The sequence below is a fragment of the Nothobranchius furzeri genome, chromosome 18, assembly GCF_043380555.1.
Source record: "Nothobranchius furzeri strain GRZ-AD chromosome 18, NfurGRZ-RIMD1, whole genome shotgun sequence".
Taxonomy (NCBI): domain Eukaryota; kingdom Metazoa; phylum Chordata; class Actinopteri; order Cyprinodontiformes; family Nothobranchiidae; genus Nothobranchius; species Nothobranchius furzeri.
The window spans coordinates 26,034,213-26,051,386 of NC_091758.1; the positions used below are offsets into that span (position 1 = coordinate 26,034,213).

Genomic DNA, 17,174 nt, shown 5'->3' on the forward strand with positions numbered 1-17,174 from the left:
GAGCTGAGCTTCAGACGGCGAGTTTTTAGACTCTTATTTCCTGATATTTGGACAGATTGCCTCCGAATGAATAACAGCAATGTGACTCTGCTTTGCAACATTGATGTTTGATTTCCACATATAACACAAGCCTGAAGGAGTTCCATGTGTTGTGGAGTAGCTAATGCTTAGCTTCTTCTACAAGACATGTTCTCTGTTGTTTGCATTAAGCTAAACCAACAACAGCCTTCCTCGTGGCGAGTCGAGACGGGTGAGTCCATGAATGTTAGGTGACAGTGTAACGTAATCTGTAAGGCTTTTCAAATCCTAGCGCTTCACCGTCTTATTTTCTATCAGAAGCTAATGCAGGAGATAGGTGTAGGAGACCAGTTTCCTGTTCAGCCTGCATGAAAAACTCTGAGTGACCAAATATGATTAGCAATAATCCTTCAAATATTGTTTTTCAGTGTTTGACACCTTTAAACTTTTGATGGTGTGTACCGTAATTTCTTGTCCTGTCCTGCTCGTAAATATTACTTGTGAATAAAGCGCCGAGTCTTGATTTGAAGAAAATCGTTAATCGCAATTTCTACTGGGAAACGTTGCAATTCGGTCTTATCCTAAGATTGTTTAGCCCGAATTATCACTCTTAAAAAGGCATTCTTTTAAGAGTGTTGCTTGGAAATAGAACCATATGGAGAAATATCAATGGACACCGTGTCACATAGTGTTTGGTGGATATAACTGTAAGAAATGGAAGTGTAAATTTTAGAAGTGTGTCCTCTTTCCTGTGCTAACATCTTAAAACACAACTACAGAATGGAAACACTTAGATTTAACAAGGAACAGATGTGAGTATTGTTCCAAATGACAGAAAAATAAAAGCATTCTCAGACAGCAAAACGTGACCTAATAATTGTGAAATTCATAATAATAGTTTTTTTTGTCTGTTTTTGTTTGTCCAGCTGACCCTGTCAGGACTGGTCTTTAAATAGGAAAAGATTAAAATGATCAGAGATTAATAATTAGTTTGAATTAAACGCTTAAAGTTAATTTAATGTATATATTCAAAGGTCTCACATATGTGATTTTCAGACTTAAAATAGATTTTTTTAAAATAAAAATGCAACCTTAAAACTGTAATAATTACATAAAATATTGTAAACATTTGAGTTTACAACTTCCTTTGTTGTTGTTCCTTTGTTGTCATCAAATCAAACCTGTCAGCTCTGCTAGCATCCCCATTCCCCTGTTGGAGGATTGCAAGCCTTACCCTGAGGGCCTGGCTGTACGGCCCTATGTTAGCAGGGGCCCAGTGGGACAGGCTCTGGACATGCAGGGCTTCTTTCTGGTGGAAGCAGCCTTCCTCCGGGGGTTCAGTCCAGTCATGAAGCAGACAGTCCATCTGCAGCAGCTGACCAGTCGACAGATCGGCCTGGACACAAACCCTACAAGAGGAAACTCTCAATGAAGGCTGCACTGGCGCCAGCTCAAATAAAGAATGACAATAAACAAAAGCAGGGGGAAAAAGGTGAAAAAGTCAAACTACATGTGTTAGAACCTTTACCTGGCTGGGGGATTTGTATAAAAGTGCTTCTTGTAGACCGCATTAAGAAGAGCAAAGTCTTCCATGTTCTTCACATAAAGGTGAACCAAGATGATGTTTTCCAGCTTCCATGATCTGCGGTCCAACTCACCTGGAGACAGGTAGCACATTTTAAGTTCAAATGAAAGTTAAAGAGCCTCAGCTAAGCAAACACAGTACAGTACATTTGAGCGTAATGAATGATACAGCAGTCAGTCATCTGAATGCCATGCCATTACATATAAAAGGTCAAAAAGGATGATGCTGAAATCCATGTCCTTTAAACTGGTGCTCTATAAAGAGCAGTGTGTGTGTGCATATTGCAGGTTTTAGATGCAAACACAAGCACCAGGGCTCAAAGTGAAAGCCTTCTCTCCCTACAATCATCTGAAAGAGCTTCGAGTTTGTTTTTCCTTTGCCAACAAGAGCGCCTCACACTACTTCGCCCTCATACAAAGAGGTTGTTCATTAAATATTAACTTGTTTAATATTGTCTCTGCACTGTGAAGGCTGTTCAGCCAGACACCGGCATAAACATTAAATATGCTTTTCATCTTTTGCTTTTCTATCTCCATCAAAAAAAAGAAAGAGAGAGAAAAAAGAGAGATGCATTGTGAAATTGTGCACTTCTCAAGTTCTGCAGGCCAGAAATGATAACATGTCCGACATAGCTGAGTATGTGTGTGTGTGTGTGTGTGTGTGTGTGTGTGGTTTGGAGTTAATTTAAAATGCTTGTCCTTGTATGGTGGCCAGCCTGCTATCATATTCTTTTGACAGAAAGAGTTTCTGACACACAGTTTGGCTCCAGAGTTGACGAGCACTTCTGAGTAAGGAATGAGTTCTCAAGCTCCGAGTGTGCAGTTACCACAGCGACTAAAAGAAAAGCATGGAACAAACTGATTGATCGAAGATTTGACCATTAATGTGATAATATAAAAAGCAAGAAGCTGCTTAACTACATTTGAAACAAAATCATTGTAAATAATTATAGATTATGTCCATATATCAAAATATTGTTTAATGGATTTGGAAAAGAAACTTGGGTGTGTTCTTCTTTATGACTTTATTTATTTATTACAGAAACCAAAAGTAGATTTTTCCCTAACCTGAGACGTTCTTAACAGAACACAGAAAGTGTGTTTCAGAGTTAAAGAAAATATATTACTACCTTACCCATAATACATAACTTCCTGAATGGCCTATGTTCTGATAAAACCAGTTTATTTTCGTTGGGACTGATGAGCTAACTGCTGATCTGAGCCATGACCAAACTGTTTTGTTCTTGTCCTACAGCTTCAGTCCCCAAACTTTATGCATAGCAATTTAGCAACATAGGTTTTTTAAACCTTTACACCACTTACTACCTTATCTGGCCTTACACTGTTGTTTCCATGGAAATCTGTGGTTATTTGTGAGAGTAAATTTCACCAGAAGCAGCTAAATGTGGACATTCTGGTGTGATCCAGGGTGAAGTCGAGCTGAGAAATAATCTAGCAGATATGTTTGTAAAAATAACTGAAACCACTGCAAAGCTTAGAGGAGATTGAAGCTGTTTTATGACAGAAGCAATCAGATTTTTGTTGGTCCATTTGGACGGTATTGAAGGGCTAATAATGACTTATCTAAATGGATCGATTTCCAGAGTGGTTAGCAACTCCAAATTTCCTTACAGTTCACGTGAACTCATCTCATATTCCATTAGATGGCTGTCATTGTACAACTAGTTTAGAGGAAATATTAAGAAATATTTGCTCAACTGGATGCAGCTGGTGACATTTATGCTTGTAAACAACGTTAGTTCATCAGTCCTGACGGACGTAACGTTATTTCTCCAAAAAGAGGCTGCCAAGTGAACATTTTACAACAAACTTAGAATTTTTTTTTACTTTTACACATAAACTTACTTCAAATAGGCCCCAAATTCCCTTTAAAATGTAAGATATTTGTCTATATGTACACTTTATTGTGAAAATGTGTCCCTTTATTACTTATGGCATGGGCGCAGTGGTTAGCGCTGTTGCGTTGCAGCAACAAAGTCTTGGGTTCACGTTCTGCAAGGAGTTTGCATGTTCCCCCGTGCATGCATGGGTTCACTCCGGGTATTCCGGCTTCCTCCCACATACCAAAAACATGACTGTCAGGTTGTTTGGTCTGTCTAAATGGTCCTTAGGTGTGAGTGTGTGTGCTTGGTTGTTTGTCTTGTGTGTCTCTATGTTGCCCTGCAATGGACTGGCAATCTGTCCAGGGTGTACCCCACCTATTTGGCTGTTGGAGATGGGCACCTGTGTGGACAAGCGGGTTCAGATAATGGATGGATGGATGGTTAAAGCACTCTTGATAAAGCAGATGATGTTTGTTAATACATTTTCTCAGCATGTTTTCTTACTTTGCAGCTGTGTAAAAGCTTCTAAAGTCTGGCCTTCAATCCCATGTTCTTGACTTTTCACTCCACTGATGCCTGAGATCCACTGGAAGCCACTTGAGCTTCTCTTTGAGCAGGATGGAGGGCGTTCTGTGGGAAGAAAACATAACTGATAACAGATATACTCTTTATATCATGTATCTTCATGTACTGTGCTTAATGAAAACTTTTGAATGGATATATTTTATGTTTCTTTTTATTATAGAGACACGTCTCATTTAAAAGCATACAGGAGGTTGGTTTATGACAGCAGAGAAATTAATTCAGAGACCGTCACAAATATGCTCCTTAAATGACAGCTCTTGTCAAACAATCGTTCAAAAGCAGCGGCGTTATGATGCTGGCCGCATATGACACAGACCCAGAGAGCACAAACTGCACAAAGATATCATCTGACACACACAGACATAAATACACACTCATGCATGCATGTCTGCATGTGCGTGTCTCACAACAAATGAATCTCACCGTGGCCCCGCTGACAACTAAGGTCACAGTTTGATGTAAATTCGTGCTGGTTGTCTTCAGCTTGATCAGCATATTCCAGCTCCGCAGTCATCTTGTCAATGGCGCTCTGGCAAGGACAACTACCATGGGGCAAAGCTCTCGTCACCACATCCTGCAAGAAAACACCACAGGGAATTCATCAGGCCAAGTACCCACCAAACTGCACAGAGCCTTTTGCAAAGACAGACAAAATGCTGTATAATTAGCCTCTTTTTTTTTTTAAACCAGGCTGTGTATGTGTGTGTGTGTGTGTGTGTGTGTGTGTGTGTGTGTGTGTGTGTGTGTGTGTGTGTGTGTGTGTGTGTGTGTGTGTGTGTGTGTGTGTGTGTGTATCAGTCTTACGTGACAAGGACCCAGACACACACAACTTCAAGGTGAATGAATAGGAAACAGCATGCTAACATAGCAGTGGTGTTTTCTGATGCTGTAGATTCAATCATGCATGCTGCCAGTCAAACCTCCAGACTAGACGGGTGAGACACATCTTGAATTTTACAATTTTTACTTTCCATTCATCTGTTTACTTGTACTTTGCTTCTGCTCCCTGCTACTTCTTTAAATAACAAATCATTACCATTCTCTCAGGCGCATGTATTACCTGCCAAATCTTGCTGGGGTGTCACGCATTTGAATACATTTTTCATATTTCCTGAACCCTCCCTTCGCACTGCCCAGCACTCACTCACCCCTCCTCTCGTCTCCTGTCAGCCACATTAAGCCATATGATAATCAAATTAATTATACTTCAGCCCCTTCTCTCCTGGCCAGCATGAAAAATAGCTTGACTAGCATTAACGGAGGGCAAATGATGGTGGTCCATCCCCACCCCCTGAGCTCGGTGCCGTTTCCTCTAGTGCTGGTGTCACCGCGGATCTGTCACCCTGACGAGAAGAGCTTTGGAAAGCTGAACCAGGGCAGGTTCTCCCCTGGTCCCCCCCCCCCCCCCCCCCCCAACTCTACTCTTGCAGGCTCTGGTTTTCCCTGCTCTACCCCCAGCAACCTAGGGGGGGCTAGAAGGACTGCAGGAGCTTGCAATGTCTGTGTGAAGAAGGTGGGGGCAGCAGCATAGGGGAGCAGGAAAAATACATAGCTCAGGGGGGTGAGGCTGCAGGGTTGCAGAGGTTGCAAGATGGGGGTATGTTTTCTGTCCATAACAGTACCATCCCCCATCTAACATGTAGATGTACAGTAAAGCTCCATGTGTGCATGAGCACGTGTGCATATTATTGCATGATGTTCAAAAGTCGAATAACTACAGGAATACGTTGTTGTCAGCAGGAAAAGTAACCTGCCAGTGGGATTCTTATTAAACCAGACCATCTGAAACAGAGTAATTTAAATCAAAACAGAGTAAGTCATCTTTCTGCATTAAGGCTTTCTTCAGGAAAATTCAAGTACTTCCAGGGGAAAATCCGTGAGGTCCAATTCAGCCTCTAGTTTGCCAGAAGCCAAGCCTACACCTGCCCTGCAACCCTTGCTTGTGTCCTCGTAGTCAGCTACCTGAATGCAAAGTGCCTTAATGTGAGCAGACATGTTTATTAAGCTGGGCCTGGTTTCAGGCTGCGGCGAACATTGCAGACGTCAAACTAGGCCATGTGGGGCTAGAGGAGCAAGAGTGAGGGATAAAAGGAAAAGCCAAGAGCAAGACTGTGTGAGTGTGAGTTTGGAAGGCCTGCTGGAGCTGAACCCTGCCCTGCAGAGCCGAGTTTCTCCCCTTTTTGACAAAGTTATCAGCCACCAAAGGGTTGTGTTTTTGTAAATTGGTTGGCCCCCTGAGAGCCTTTTTAAAAGAATAATTTCCAAAGCGGTCAAACTTTTGCTCGCGTGTTTAATGGTGTTCAGTACACTGAATTTATTGCGACACATCTTATGGAAGTTAGACTCACTCCATGTTTGTCCTCTGTGTGCATTTTGGTGAAACGTAGGTAGCCGACCGGTGCAAAAGCATCAGCCGAGTGGATCACTGTCTCAGCTGCATCACTGCACAAAGAAAAAACAAAAACAAACAAAAACCTCCCGGACATATTTCAGAGAACACTGAGAAGGTGTGCTACAATTTCAATCTACTGGTTTTACTCACATGACAATCTTCTTTTTGAAGAGGGGACAATCAAGAGTGAAGGTTTCATATTCACCTCCTTCTCCACAGATATGAACACCATACTTAGTGGAAAGCTGCTCAGGTAAGACAAAACACTTATTTAAATACTATAAACTTTGTAATTAAAATTATTTTAGATGAAAAGAAACGTATAACACATGGAAAAGTAATTGCCACCTTATAGATTTCTTTTCTTTTTTTTTTTTTTGCATTTTTGGGTCCCATTTAAACGATTCATATCAGAAACAAATCTCAAGAAAAAGCGACTAAAGTAAAAACAAAATCATTACCTGCTTGTTAAATAATGATTTAACATTGAGGAACCACAATACTTGAAAAGTTTGACCACCCACACTCAGGCCTGATTACAACCAGATTGCAGATATAAGAAATCAATTCAACACAGCCTGTCTGACCACAAAAATTAGGCTAAAACATCTCAAAACACATTGTATCCTGATGTTCTAAAGAATATCGAGAACAAAAGAACCCAGAACAGCATCTAAAGCTGGTCTGGTGCTCCTTTCCTGCTTCAGGACCCGGACAACTTGCTGTAATTGATGGAGCCATGACTTTCTGAGGGACAATGTCCAGCCATCAGCTCTTCATCTTAAAGACCAAGTTCACACGTTTGCAGTAATCTCTTGTATGAAAAGCCTTGTGAGTCGATCTCTGGACGGCAACGCGACTCTACCACTGACGTGTCTGCTCTGCAGAGTTGATGTTTCATCTCCACAAATAACACAAGTCTGAGGAAGTTCTGTCATGTGGTGAAGTTGAAAATGCTAACAGTTAGCTTTTACTAGCCAAGACATGCTCTACTCTCTCCTGGATGCTAAATAAACAACAGCCTTCCCTGTCACAAGCCAAGATGGGTGAATCCATTAATGCTAATTTCACATTGTGACAAGGAACTGACTGGCTTTCTAATTCAAGCTTTTCCCCTTCTATCCTACAGGCGGCTAATGCATGAAATAGGGGTTGGAGACTATTTTCACGTTTAGCCTGCATGTTAAACTGATCATATTAAAAAAAAATAAGTAAAAAACAGTTTCTCAGTGAACTTGGCCTTTTATAGCTTATAAACATAAAGATTATGCAGCAAGACAATTTTCCATAACACACCAGAAGTTCAGCTCCCAGAGCCTCATAATTAAAACTATTTTGTACAGGAGATTAGGACAAAAGTCCTCCACAGCGACGCCGCAGACACATTAACTTCGTCTTCGTCTTCCTCCGCTTATCCGGGTCCGGGTCGCGGGGGCAGCATCCCAATTGGGGAGCTCCAGGCCGTCCTCTCCCCGGCCTTGTCCACCAGCTCCTCCGGCAGGACCCCAAGGCGTTCCCGGACCAGATTGGAGATGTAACCTCTCCAACGTGTCCTGGGTCGACCCGGGGGCCTTCTGCCGGCAGGACATGCCCGAAACACCTCCCCGGGGAGGCGTCCAGGAGGCATCCTGACCAGATGCCCAAACCACCTCAACTGGCTCCTTTCGATCCGGAGGAGCAGCGGTTCTACTCCGAGTCCCTCCCGAATGTCCGAGCTCCTCACCCTATCTCTAAGGCTGAGCCCGGCCACCCTACGGAGGAAACTCATTTCGGCCGCTTGTATCCGCGATCTCGTTCTTTCGGTCATTACCCAAAGCTCATGACCATAGGTGAGGATTGGGACGTAGATCGACCGGTAAATCGAGAGCCTGGCTTTCTGGCTCAGCTCCCGCTTCCCCACGACAGATCGGCTCAGCGTCCGCATCACTGCAGACGCCGAACCAATCCGCCTGTCGATCTCCCGATCCCTCCTACCCTCACTCGTGAACAAGACCCCGAGATACTTAAACTCCTCCACTTGAGGTAGGACCTCTCCCCCGACCCGGAGGTGGCAAGCCACCCTTTTCCGGTCGAGAACCATGGTCTCAGATTTGGAGGTGCTGATCCTCATCCCAGCCGCTTCACATTCGGCCGCGAACCTACCCAGCAAGAGCTGAAGGTCAGAGCTGGATGAAGCTAGGAGGACCACATCATCCGCAAAAAGCAGAGACGAGATTCTCCTGCCACCAAACTCGACACACTCCACACCACGGCTGCGTCTAGAAATTCTGTCCATAAAAGTGATGAACAGAACCGGTGACAAAGGGCAGCCCTGGCGGAGTCCAACCCTCACTGGGAACAGGTCCGACTTACTACCGGCTATGCGGACCAAACTCACGCTCCTCTGGTAAAGGGACTGAATGGCCCTTAACAGAAAGCCACCCACCCCATACTCCTGGAGCGTCCCCCACAGGGTGCCCCTGGGGACACGGTCATAAGCCTTCTCCAAATCCACAAAGCACATGTGGATTGGTTGGGCAAACTCCCATGCCCCCTCCATCACCCTTGCAAGGGTATAGAGCTGGTCCACAGTTCCACGGCCAGGACGAAAACCACATTGCTCCTCCTCTATCTGAGATTCAACTATCGATCGGACCCTCCTCTCCAGTACCTTGGAGTAGACCTTTCCAGGGAGGCTGAGGAGTGTGATCCCCCTATAGTTGGAACACACCCTCAGGTAACCCTTCTTAAAGATGGGGACCACCACCCCAGTCTGTCACTCCCTAGGAACTGCCCCCGATGACCACGCAATGTTGTAGAGACGTGTCAACCATGACAGCCCTACAACATCCATAGCCTTGAGATACCCAGGACGAACCTCATCCGCCCCCGGGGCTCCGCCGCTTTGTTGTTGTTTGACTACCTCAGCAACTTCTGCCCCCGAGATCGGACAGTCCATCCCCAGGCCTCCCAGCTCTGGTTCCTCCTCGGAATGCGCATTGGTGGGATTGAGGAGCTCCTCAAAGTATTCCTTCCACCGTCCGACTATAGCCTCAGTTGACGTCAGCAGCTCCCCATCCCCACTGTAAACAGTGTGAGCGAGTTGCTGCCTTCCTCTCCTGAGGCGCCGGACAGTTTGCCAGAACCTCTTTGGAGCCGATCGATAGTCTTTCTCCATGGCCTCACCAAACTCCTCCCACGCCCGAGATTTTGCCTCGGCAACTGCCACTGCTGCACCTCGCTTGGCTATCCGGTACCTGTCTGCTGCCTCCGGAGACCCACAGACCAGCCACGCCCTGTAGGCCTCCTTCTTCAGCCTGACGGCTCCCCGAACCTCTGGTGTCCACCAGCGGGTACGGGGGTTGCCACCACGACTGGCACCGGCCACCTTACGACCACAGCTAGCAACAGCCGCCTCGACAATCGCAGAGTGGAACAAGGCCCACTCGGACTCAATGTCCCCCACTGCTCTCGGGACGTGGTCAAAGCTCTGCCGGAGGTGGGAGTTGAAGACCGTCTTGACAGGTTCTTCTGCCAGGCGTTCCCAGCAGACCCTCACTATGCGTTTGGGTCTGCCAGGTCTACGCGGCATGTTCCCTTGCCATCTGATCCAACTCACCACCAGGTGGTGATCAGTTGACAGCTCCGCCCCTCTCTTCACTCGGGTGTCCAAAACATACGGCCGCAGGTCAGATGATACGACTACAAAATCTATCATCGACCTGTGACCTAGGCTGCCCTGGTACCAAGTGTACCGGTGGGCATCCTTATGTTCGAACATGGTGTTCGTTATGGCCAAACTGCGGCTTGCACAGAAGTCCAATAACAAAACACCGCTCGAGTTCAGATTAGGTGGGCCGTTCCTCCCAATCACACCCCTCCAGGTCAAGCTGTCATTGCCCACGTGAGCATTGAAGTCCCCCAGCAGGACAATGGAGTCCCCTGATGGAGCACTATCTAGCACTCGTCCCAGGGACTCCAAAAAGGGTGGGTACTCTGAACTGATATTTGGCCCATAAGCACAAACAACAGTCAGGACCCGTTCCCCGACCCGAAGGCGCAAGGAAGCTACCCTCTTGTCCCCCGGGGTAAACCCAACACACAGGCAGAGAGTCTCGGGGCTAACAAAAAGCCAACCCCAGCCCTCCGCCTCTCACCCGGAGCAACTCCAGCAAAGTAGAGTGTCCAACCCCTCTCCAGGTCTCGGGTTCCAGAGCCAATGCAATGTGTCGAGGTGAGTCCGACTATATCTATCCGGTACCGCTCAACCTCTGCCACAAGCTCCGGCTCCTTCCCCGCCAGCGAGGTGACGTTCCATGTCCCAAAAACTAGTTTTCTTGTCCGGGGATTGGACTGCCAAGGCTCCCGCCTTGGTCTGCCACCCGATTCGCATTGCACCGGACCCTTCATGTTCCTCCTGCGGGTGGTGGGTCCACAGTTGGACGAGCCCATGTATCCGGTTCGGGCTGGGCCCGGCCGGGCCCCATGGGCGAAAGCCCGGCCACCAGGCGCTCGCTCACGGGCCCCAACCCCAGGCCTGGCTCCAGGGTGGGACCCCGGTAACCCTCCGGGCCGGGTACTCCGACTCTTTGTTTTAACCGCCATGAAAGATCCTTCGAACCGTTCTTTGTCTCACCCTTCACCTAAGACCAATTTGTCATGGGAGACCCTACCAGGGGCACTAAGTGCCCCAGACAACATAGCTCCTAGGATCATTAGGGCACTCAAACTCCTCCACCACGATAAGGTGACGGTTCAAGGAGGAGTACACATTAACGATTATAATAAACACTTGATTACAGATGTGCCTCCAAAAGTGTTACAAGAAGTAATACGGTTTAGGGGTATTACCTGATCATAAAGGACCAGGTGGGTTTGGAAAGCTGTTATTCTTATTAAATGTAATTATCATTTAAAACTGTATTTTGTATTTAGTCTGGTTAACTCTGATTTTGTTGTTGATCTGAATGATTTAAGTGTGATCAAAACTGCAAAAAATAAAAAAGGAATCTGCAAGGATGCAAATACTTCTCACACCATTACTTCTTTGACAATAGAATTTCACAATGCTGAAAAGAAACTTCATGTATATCCTAAACTTTATAAAAGTATCTACGTTGGTATTTAATCAAGGTCTTGAGTATGCTACCTGTTTCAGATGGGGCTTCATATCAGCCAAGGATTTTCCTAAGTGCTTTTCTGGGTCCAGGCCTGCCATCCATGTGGAGAAAACACACATGCACGCACACACACGCACGCACGCGCACACACACACGCACGCGCGCGCGCACACACACTCACACACACACACACACACAGAGAGAGAGAGAGAGAGAAAGGCATGGAGAAAGAGAGAGAAAAAAGGAGTTCTGATCAAAAACAGAGAGCAGTGATTGAAGATGACAAGCAGGGAGGTTTACGAGCAGACGCACAAACACACTTGTAAACCTGCACCCTGGTTCTGTTTGTTTGACTTTGCAAGTAGTGTACACAGATCTCTCTGGGTAAGGGCAACAGTTTCAATTGCTAGCCACAGACTCCCCCAACACACCCTTGTCTGCCACCCCCCTCCTCCCCACTGGTTCCCTTTGAGAACGTGAACTCTGGAAAAAGAGCTTGTTTATTTGTCCTTTTCCTCCCTTTCCCCTGAAATGGTGCATGGAAGTGACTCACAGCCATGGGACAGAAAAGGGGAAGAGAAGGGTGGCATGGGGTTATGGATGCATCGTCAGTGGTGCCACACTCCTAAAATGCAGGCTGGTCGACCTCTTCTCCCAACATAAGCTAAAAATAAGCAAAGTTGTCACCTTAGAAAATAAATAAAAGGAATCTAAATTATTATTTCACTAATCAGTCTAATTTAGGGATTATGTGCATACTGGTAGGAATGTAAGAACAAATTGGACAGTCAGCATATTGAGAATGGGAGGATTTCACTCCTCTGCAACCATGAGTCCTGATTTGGTCTTTGTCTCTTGTGTTTGGGACCGTCATACCGAAATCTAGCTCACCCTGTTGCTCCTTCCAGAAAGTACAGCCTACTATTTCCTATTGCACATTTGTCACCATTAAAAAAATAAAAATAAAAAAACAACAGCGTTTCAGGTGCTTTTTAGAACAATACAAATATAACAAGACATGAATGGAAAATGCTGAGCTTGAGGAAATTCTAAACAACGTAGTTATTTGTTTTTGCCCCTATCTTAAGCACAGAAAAGTTTGTTATCAAAATAAGTAAAGTCAAACAAGTGTACCTTGGTGCTTTTCGTAAAAAATGTCCTTACTCTTCTACTTTTTCCATTTACTCCTTTGCAGCTAACTAAGTGATTGGCATAATCATTACCAAGTAACTGATGACCTATACGGACTGATGTGTAGTTGTGACAGTGATGCCATGGCAAAAAAAGAATTGTTCCTAAATTGGCTTATTAATGTCCCTGAAAAATCCATGCAGCCCCTCAGCTCACATGGTCCAGTTCATTGGCATGATCGTCTGTTTAATTAGATGAATAAAGTTAATCCTAATGTGAGAATCTCCCCTCTCTCATGGCCTGACAACCTCAAAGGTTAATATGTCATCTACAAGACCCCATGGGGAGCAACGGATGGGAGGCAAGAGAAAATGGAGAGATGTGAAGGAGGGATGTCGCATCCCATCCTGTGTTCATTTTAATCCCAGCTGTGTCCCTCCTCTGGGTCCCTTTGGTCCGGTGCTACGGGGAAAAAGAAAAAGGACCAAAGCAGTAAGGAGGGAGGGAACGAAAGAGGAAAGACAGGGTGCGGAAAAACTGAATGAGCAGCCCCTTATTCTTGTCCCAGGGGATCTGTAGTCTTAATTAGTGTGAGAATATCTAATCTGAACATCCTCTCATCTTAACCCTGCCACAAAGGTAATAAGGAGGGTGAAAAAAGTATTAAAACTCAATCCAATTAAAATTTCCTCTTTAATTAGTCATGCCTTTTAACAAATTTTAAAAATTGGCCTTGAGTTGCTATGGGTGTGCCATGTTTTTTAATATGTTCATTAACTTCCCAGCTCTTAAATTATAGATGACACATGATTTGATATTAGCAAGGACGGAGGAAGATGACTGAAGCCTAGGAAGGCAGGAGTAAGAGACAAAATGAAACAAAGATGGCATTAATGTGAAGCAATTTCTCCAAAGACCACTTAGCACTTGTATGAGTGCTTTTTTAATTGATGTTCCATACTGAATCAACCATTTGTACCTGGAGATAGCTTCAACGAGCATGTGCTTTTACAATATATGCTTTGCAAATTCTTTAAGTAGGCACCGTTGTGAGCCTTCAGCGATCTAACGCCGCTCATTTACATGATCTTCACATCTCTGTCTCCTCTAAACCTGTTTTACAACTTGACCTAAACCCAATTACCTAACCTCATTATGCCACATTAAACCCAAATAAGCCCACCAGAAGCTGCCATTAGTCTGCCACCGGAGACAGTAGGACCACACTTTGGAAAGACGGCAGCTTCCCTAAGAGAGACCGAAAGGAATGATTTTATTTTAAAAGGGCTTTTTACCTGGTATTATCCTACAAAACTCCAATTAAATTCAGTGAACTTTAAAACCAGGGATTCTATAAATGAGAAAACACATTTTCTAAAAGCACTGTTGGCCTTTAGGATGATATTATGGAAGAGGATAAAGTTAAGCCAAAAAATAATTAAAACCGGAGGACGGTAAAGCTCATCTTCACATTGAAGACAGAAAAACTGCACAAAGAAGTGAAGTGAACTATATTTAAACTTTTATAGCTATGACTGAAACATTTCTGTTTGAAAATAAAACAGATGGTACTTTGGTACCAACAAGCCACTGAAGCACCCTTGCAGACTAAACACACACCTCGTTGGCATGAGTACTCCCAGCAGGACAACGTCGGGAACAACACAAACAATCTACAGGAGCGCTTCTAGAAGAACAACAACAAGCCCTAAGACTTCACCACAATCTCTAGGTCAGCGGTTCACAATCCTGGATTGGAGGGCCAGTATCCAGCAGGTTGTAATTTTAACTCTGCTTCAGCACACCTGATTTCAGTCATCAGGTGATTAGCAGGCTTCTGCAGAGCTTGATGAGCTGCTGCACAGGTGATTCAGCCACTGAATCAAGTGTGATGGAGCAGCGAAACCACAAAACCTGCTGGATACCAGCCCTCCAGGACCAGGATTGGGCACCCCCTGCTCCAGTTATTTTTTTATTCAAGAACTGTGGGAAATGCAAGAACAAGGCACAGTCTCAGGCCTTGTATGGCCCAAAGAATTTATTCCCACTCTTCCATTGCCATACGTCGTATGGCATTACCACAGGTTCACGAACTGACCTAAATGATCAGAGTTAGAAGCAAAAGGCAGACTTTCTCAAATGGCATTATTATCACAGCTGATGAGTGTTTAGGTAAAAGCATCCTTCTACGACATAAGAGGTTGCTGGCCATTAGATGAGTGGAGGTATCGTTACTTTGTGCTGAGCCCAAGTATATATATATGTAACTAATGTGCAGGATGACAAATGTGGCGCAGTGTGCTGCACATCACTCATCTTGGCACAGTGCATGGCTGCCCTGCCGCTGAGCAACAAATACAGGCGAATGGGTTTGGACGTGCTGCGTTGCTCCCACCACCCAGGCCACCCCTACCTGGGGTCCTAAGAAGAATTTGATTTGATTTCTCCTTCTATCTCAGCTGATGGTGCTCTACATGCCACAGGCATGATGCACATCCTTTGCAGTGAATGTGTCACCTTTTGGAAAACGGGCCCCTACAGCACATGTTCTGCAGGAACGGAGCGGCAACGTTGCCACCACCTCTTAACTGAAATCACTATCGATCTCATAGCCAGCACACAACACCCAACAGAAAAAAGAATAACTTGGAAAGTTTCTCCAAGCGAAATCTAACAACAACAAAAGAAACTTTCCTTTAATCATAAGAAAAGCCTTCTTTCACTTCTATAATTCCAGAAGTCAAGGGCAATTATCTCCAGACCATTATCTTGCTTCATTTCTTTTTAGCAACCATGATTGGTCTTTTAGCCCTTGAAGAGGCTGGTTTTTGTAAACCGACAGCATTGGGTTACCTAGTTAATTGAAACTGCTTGTGATTTTGCTTGCAGAGCCTAATGCCAAATTAAAAGCTGGACGATTCTAGATAGCATCTGAACTGAGCTGAGCGTGGTATTACGGATATCTGCGGGCTGTCTTAAGATCTGGCGAGCCAGCTGACAGCTCTGCTTTAATCCCTGCCTTCGGAGAGAAAAGGCTGCGGAAATTGGATTCATGATGTGTAACATTTTAGCTTTTAAATGGAGGAAATAAGCATCTCCTCCCTCGTAGGTGAGCTGCATCAGCCTTTAAACAATGCTCAAAAAGACCCCTGCCAAAACAACGGCTGTTCACCATCACCTAATCTTGACGAGACAGACAGAGGAATGCAGAAGGGAAATAAGAAACAAGGGCAGGAAAGTGGCATGGTATAATGGATGATGAGATTAGGGTTATATGTGAAATTTGTCAAGCTCTTATCTAAAATTCAGTTTCTGTGAATAGTATTATTGACAGAATTACTTGTGTTGCAATCACACTAAGATAGAATCTTTTTTTTTCTTCGAAGAACAAATCATGTTCAGTTCTAAGGAATATTGACTCTAAGGTGAGTAATGACATTTTTACCAAAAGATACGGTTAAATCGTATTCTTTACCAAAAATGTGTCTTTATTCAGTTCCTGTCTTTTCTCTACTGTACATTACAAGCAAGAGGCGAAAGAGAAATAATTTACTTAAAACAACATTGGGGCTGGGGTGGCACAATAGAGCGTGACATAACGTCGCACCATAATATGGGACGCAGCACTAGAAAGCAAGCATGTATTTTGCATGGGTGCCTATGGATCTGAGTCGCTTCGCTCATCTTGAAGTTGCAGTTCTGTCTTCTAAAAATGTACAAATGGGAAGGAACTAAGCAACACTGTTGGGAATGGTGCTAATCGCACTCTTGATACCCAGATCAGATGTCGGAAGGGACATTTTCTGTCCTTTATCCAAAGCCATGTAAGGTCCGCGACAACATGAAATAGCTGGAAGGGAAACGGGCCAAGCTAAAGACAGAAAAAGCAAAGCAGTGGCAATATTTAGGTGGAAGAGTGGATTTTCACAGTGTGCTTTCTCTGCCTGATATTTGTTCTATACATTTTGCCAGACGGAAAGGTCCTATGTCCGAGAATGATGAGCTCATAGGGACGCTCTCAGATGTGGAGTTATCCAGTAGGCAGCGGTGTAAATGAAGGTTTCCGGCTGTACGTCTCAACCAAACAGCAAACATGGATGAAAAAGGCTTTAGACCAGAGGAGGGTGGTATGTAAAAGCAGTGACACAAATAACAACCTAAGAGTAAAAAGAGAACTGACACTTGAGCACTGTAAGTAATAAGTAACCTTTTGAATTTAGTTTCTGTCGATTTGTTTTTATCAACATCCAAGCGTGCTGTCCGTGTTTTATCAATTGGCAAAGGCAGTTTGTTTGTAACAAGCATCACATCTGCAGTGATGGCAACAGTAGAATATGCTATTGGTCCATGTGGTAAAGCCTGATTCATGCTTCTCCGTCTGCGTCAGTGCGGAGACACTCAACGCCATTATCCGTCCTTGTGTAGGGCCCCGGCGAGCACGCAAGTACGTACGGAGTCGAGCCCACTTTTTTAAACATCTGTCGAACGAGATGGATTACGCAAGCTTGTGATTGGTCAGGA

General features: G+C 44.7%; 1 protein-coding gene across 1 annotated transcript in view; it reads right to left on the reverse strand.

Moving 5' to 3' along the window:
* dph6 (diphthamine biosynthesis 6) overlaps window positions 1–17,174 on the reverse strand; it is an 87,390-nt gene that overhangs the window by 35,093 nt on the left and 35,123 nt on the right. The window contains exons 6-12 of the mRNA XM_015969806.3: window positions 11,552–11,613; window positions 6,574–6,668; window positions 6,380–6,473; window positions 4,455–4,605; window positions 3,951–4,076; window positions 1,547–1,676; window positions 1,253–1,427 (exon numbers count right to left, since the gene is read on the reverse strand). Coding sequence (XP_015825292.3) covers window positions 1,253–1,427; window positions 1,547–1,676; window positions 3,951–4,076; window positions 4,455–4,605; window positions 6,380–6,473; window positions 6,574–6,668; window positions 11,552–11,613 — 833 coding nt within the window. The remainder of the gene's footprint in view (window positions 1–1,252; window positions 1,428–1,546; window positions 1,677–3,950; window positions 4,077–4,454; window positions 4,606–6,379; window positions 6,474–6,573; window positions 6,669–11,551; window positions 11,614–17,174) is intronic.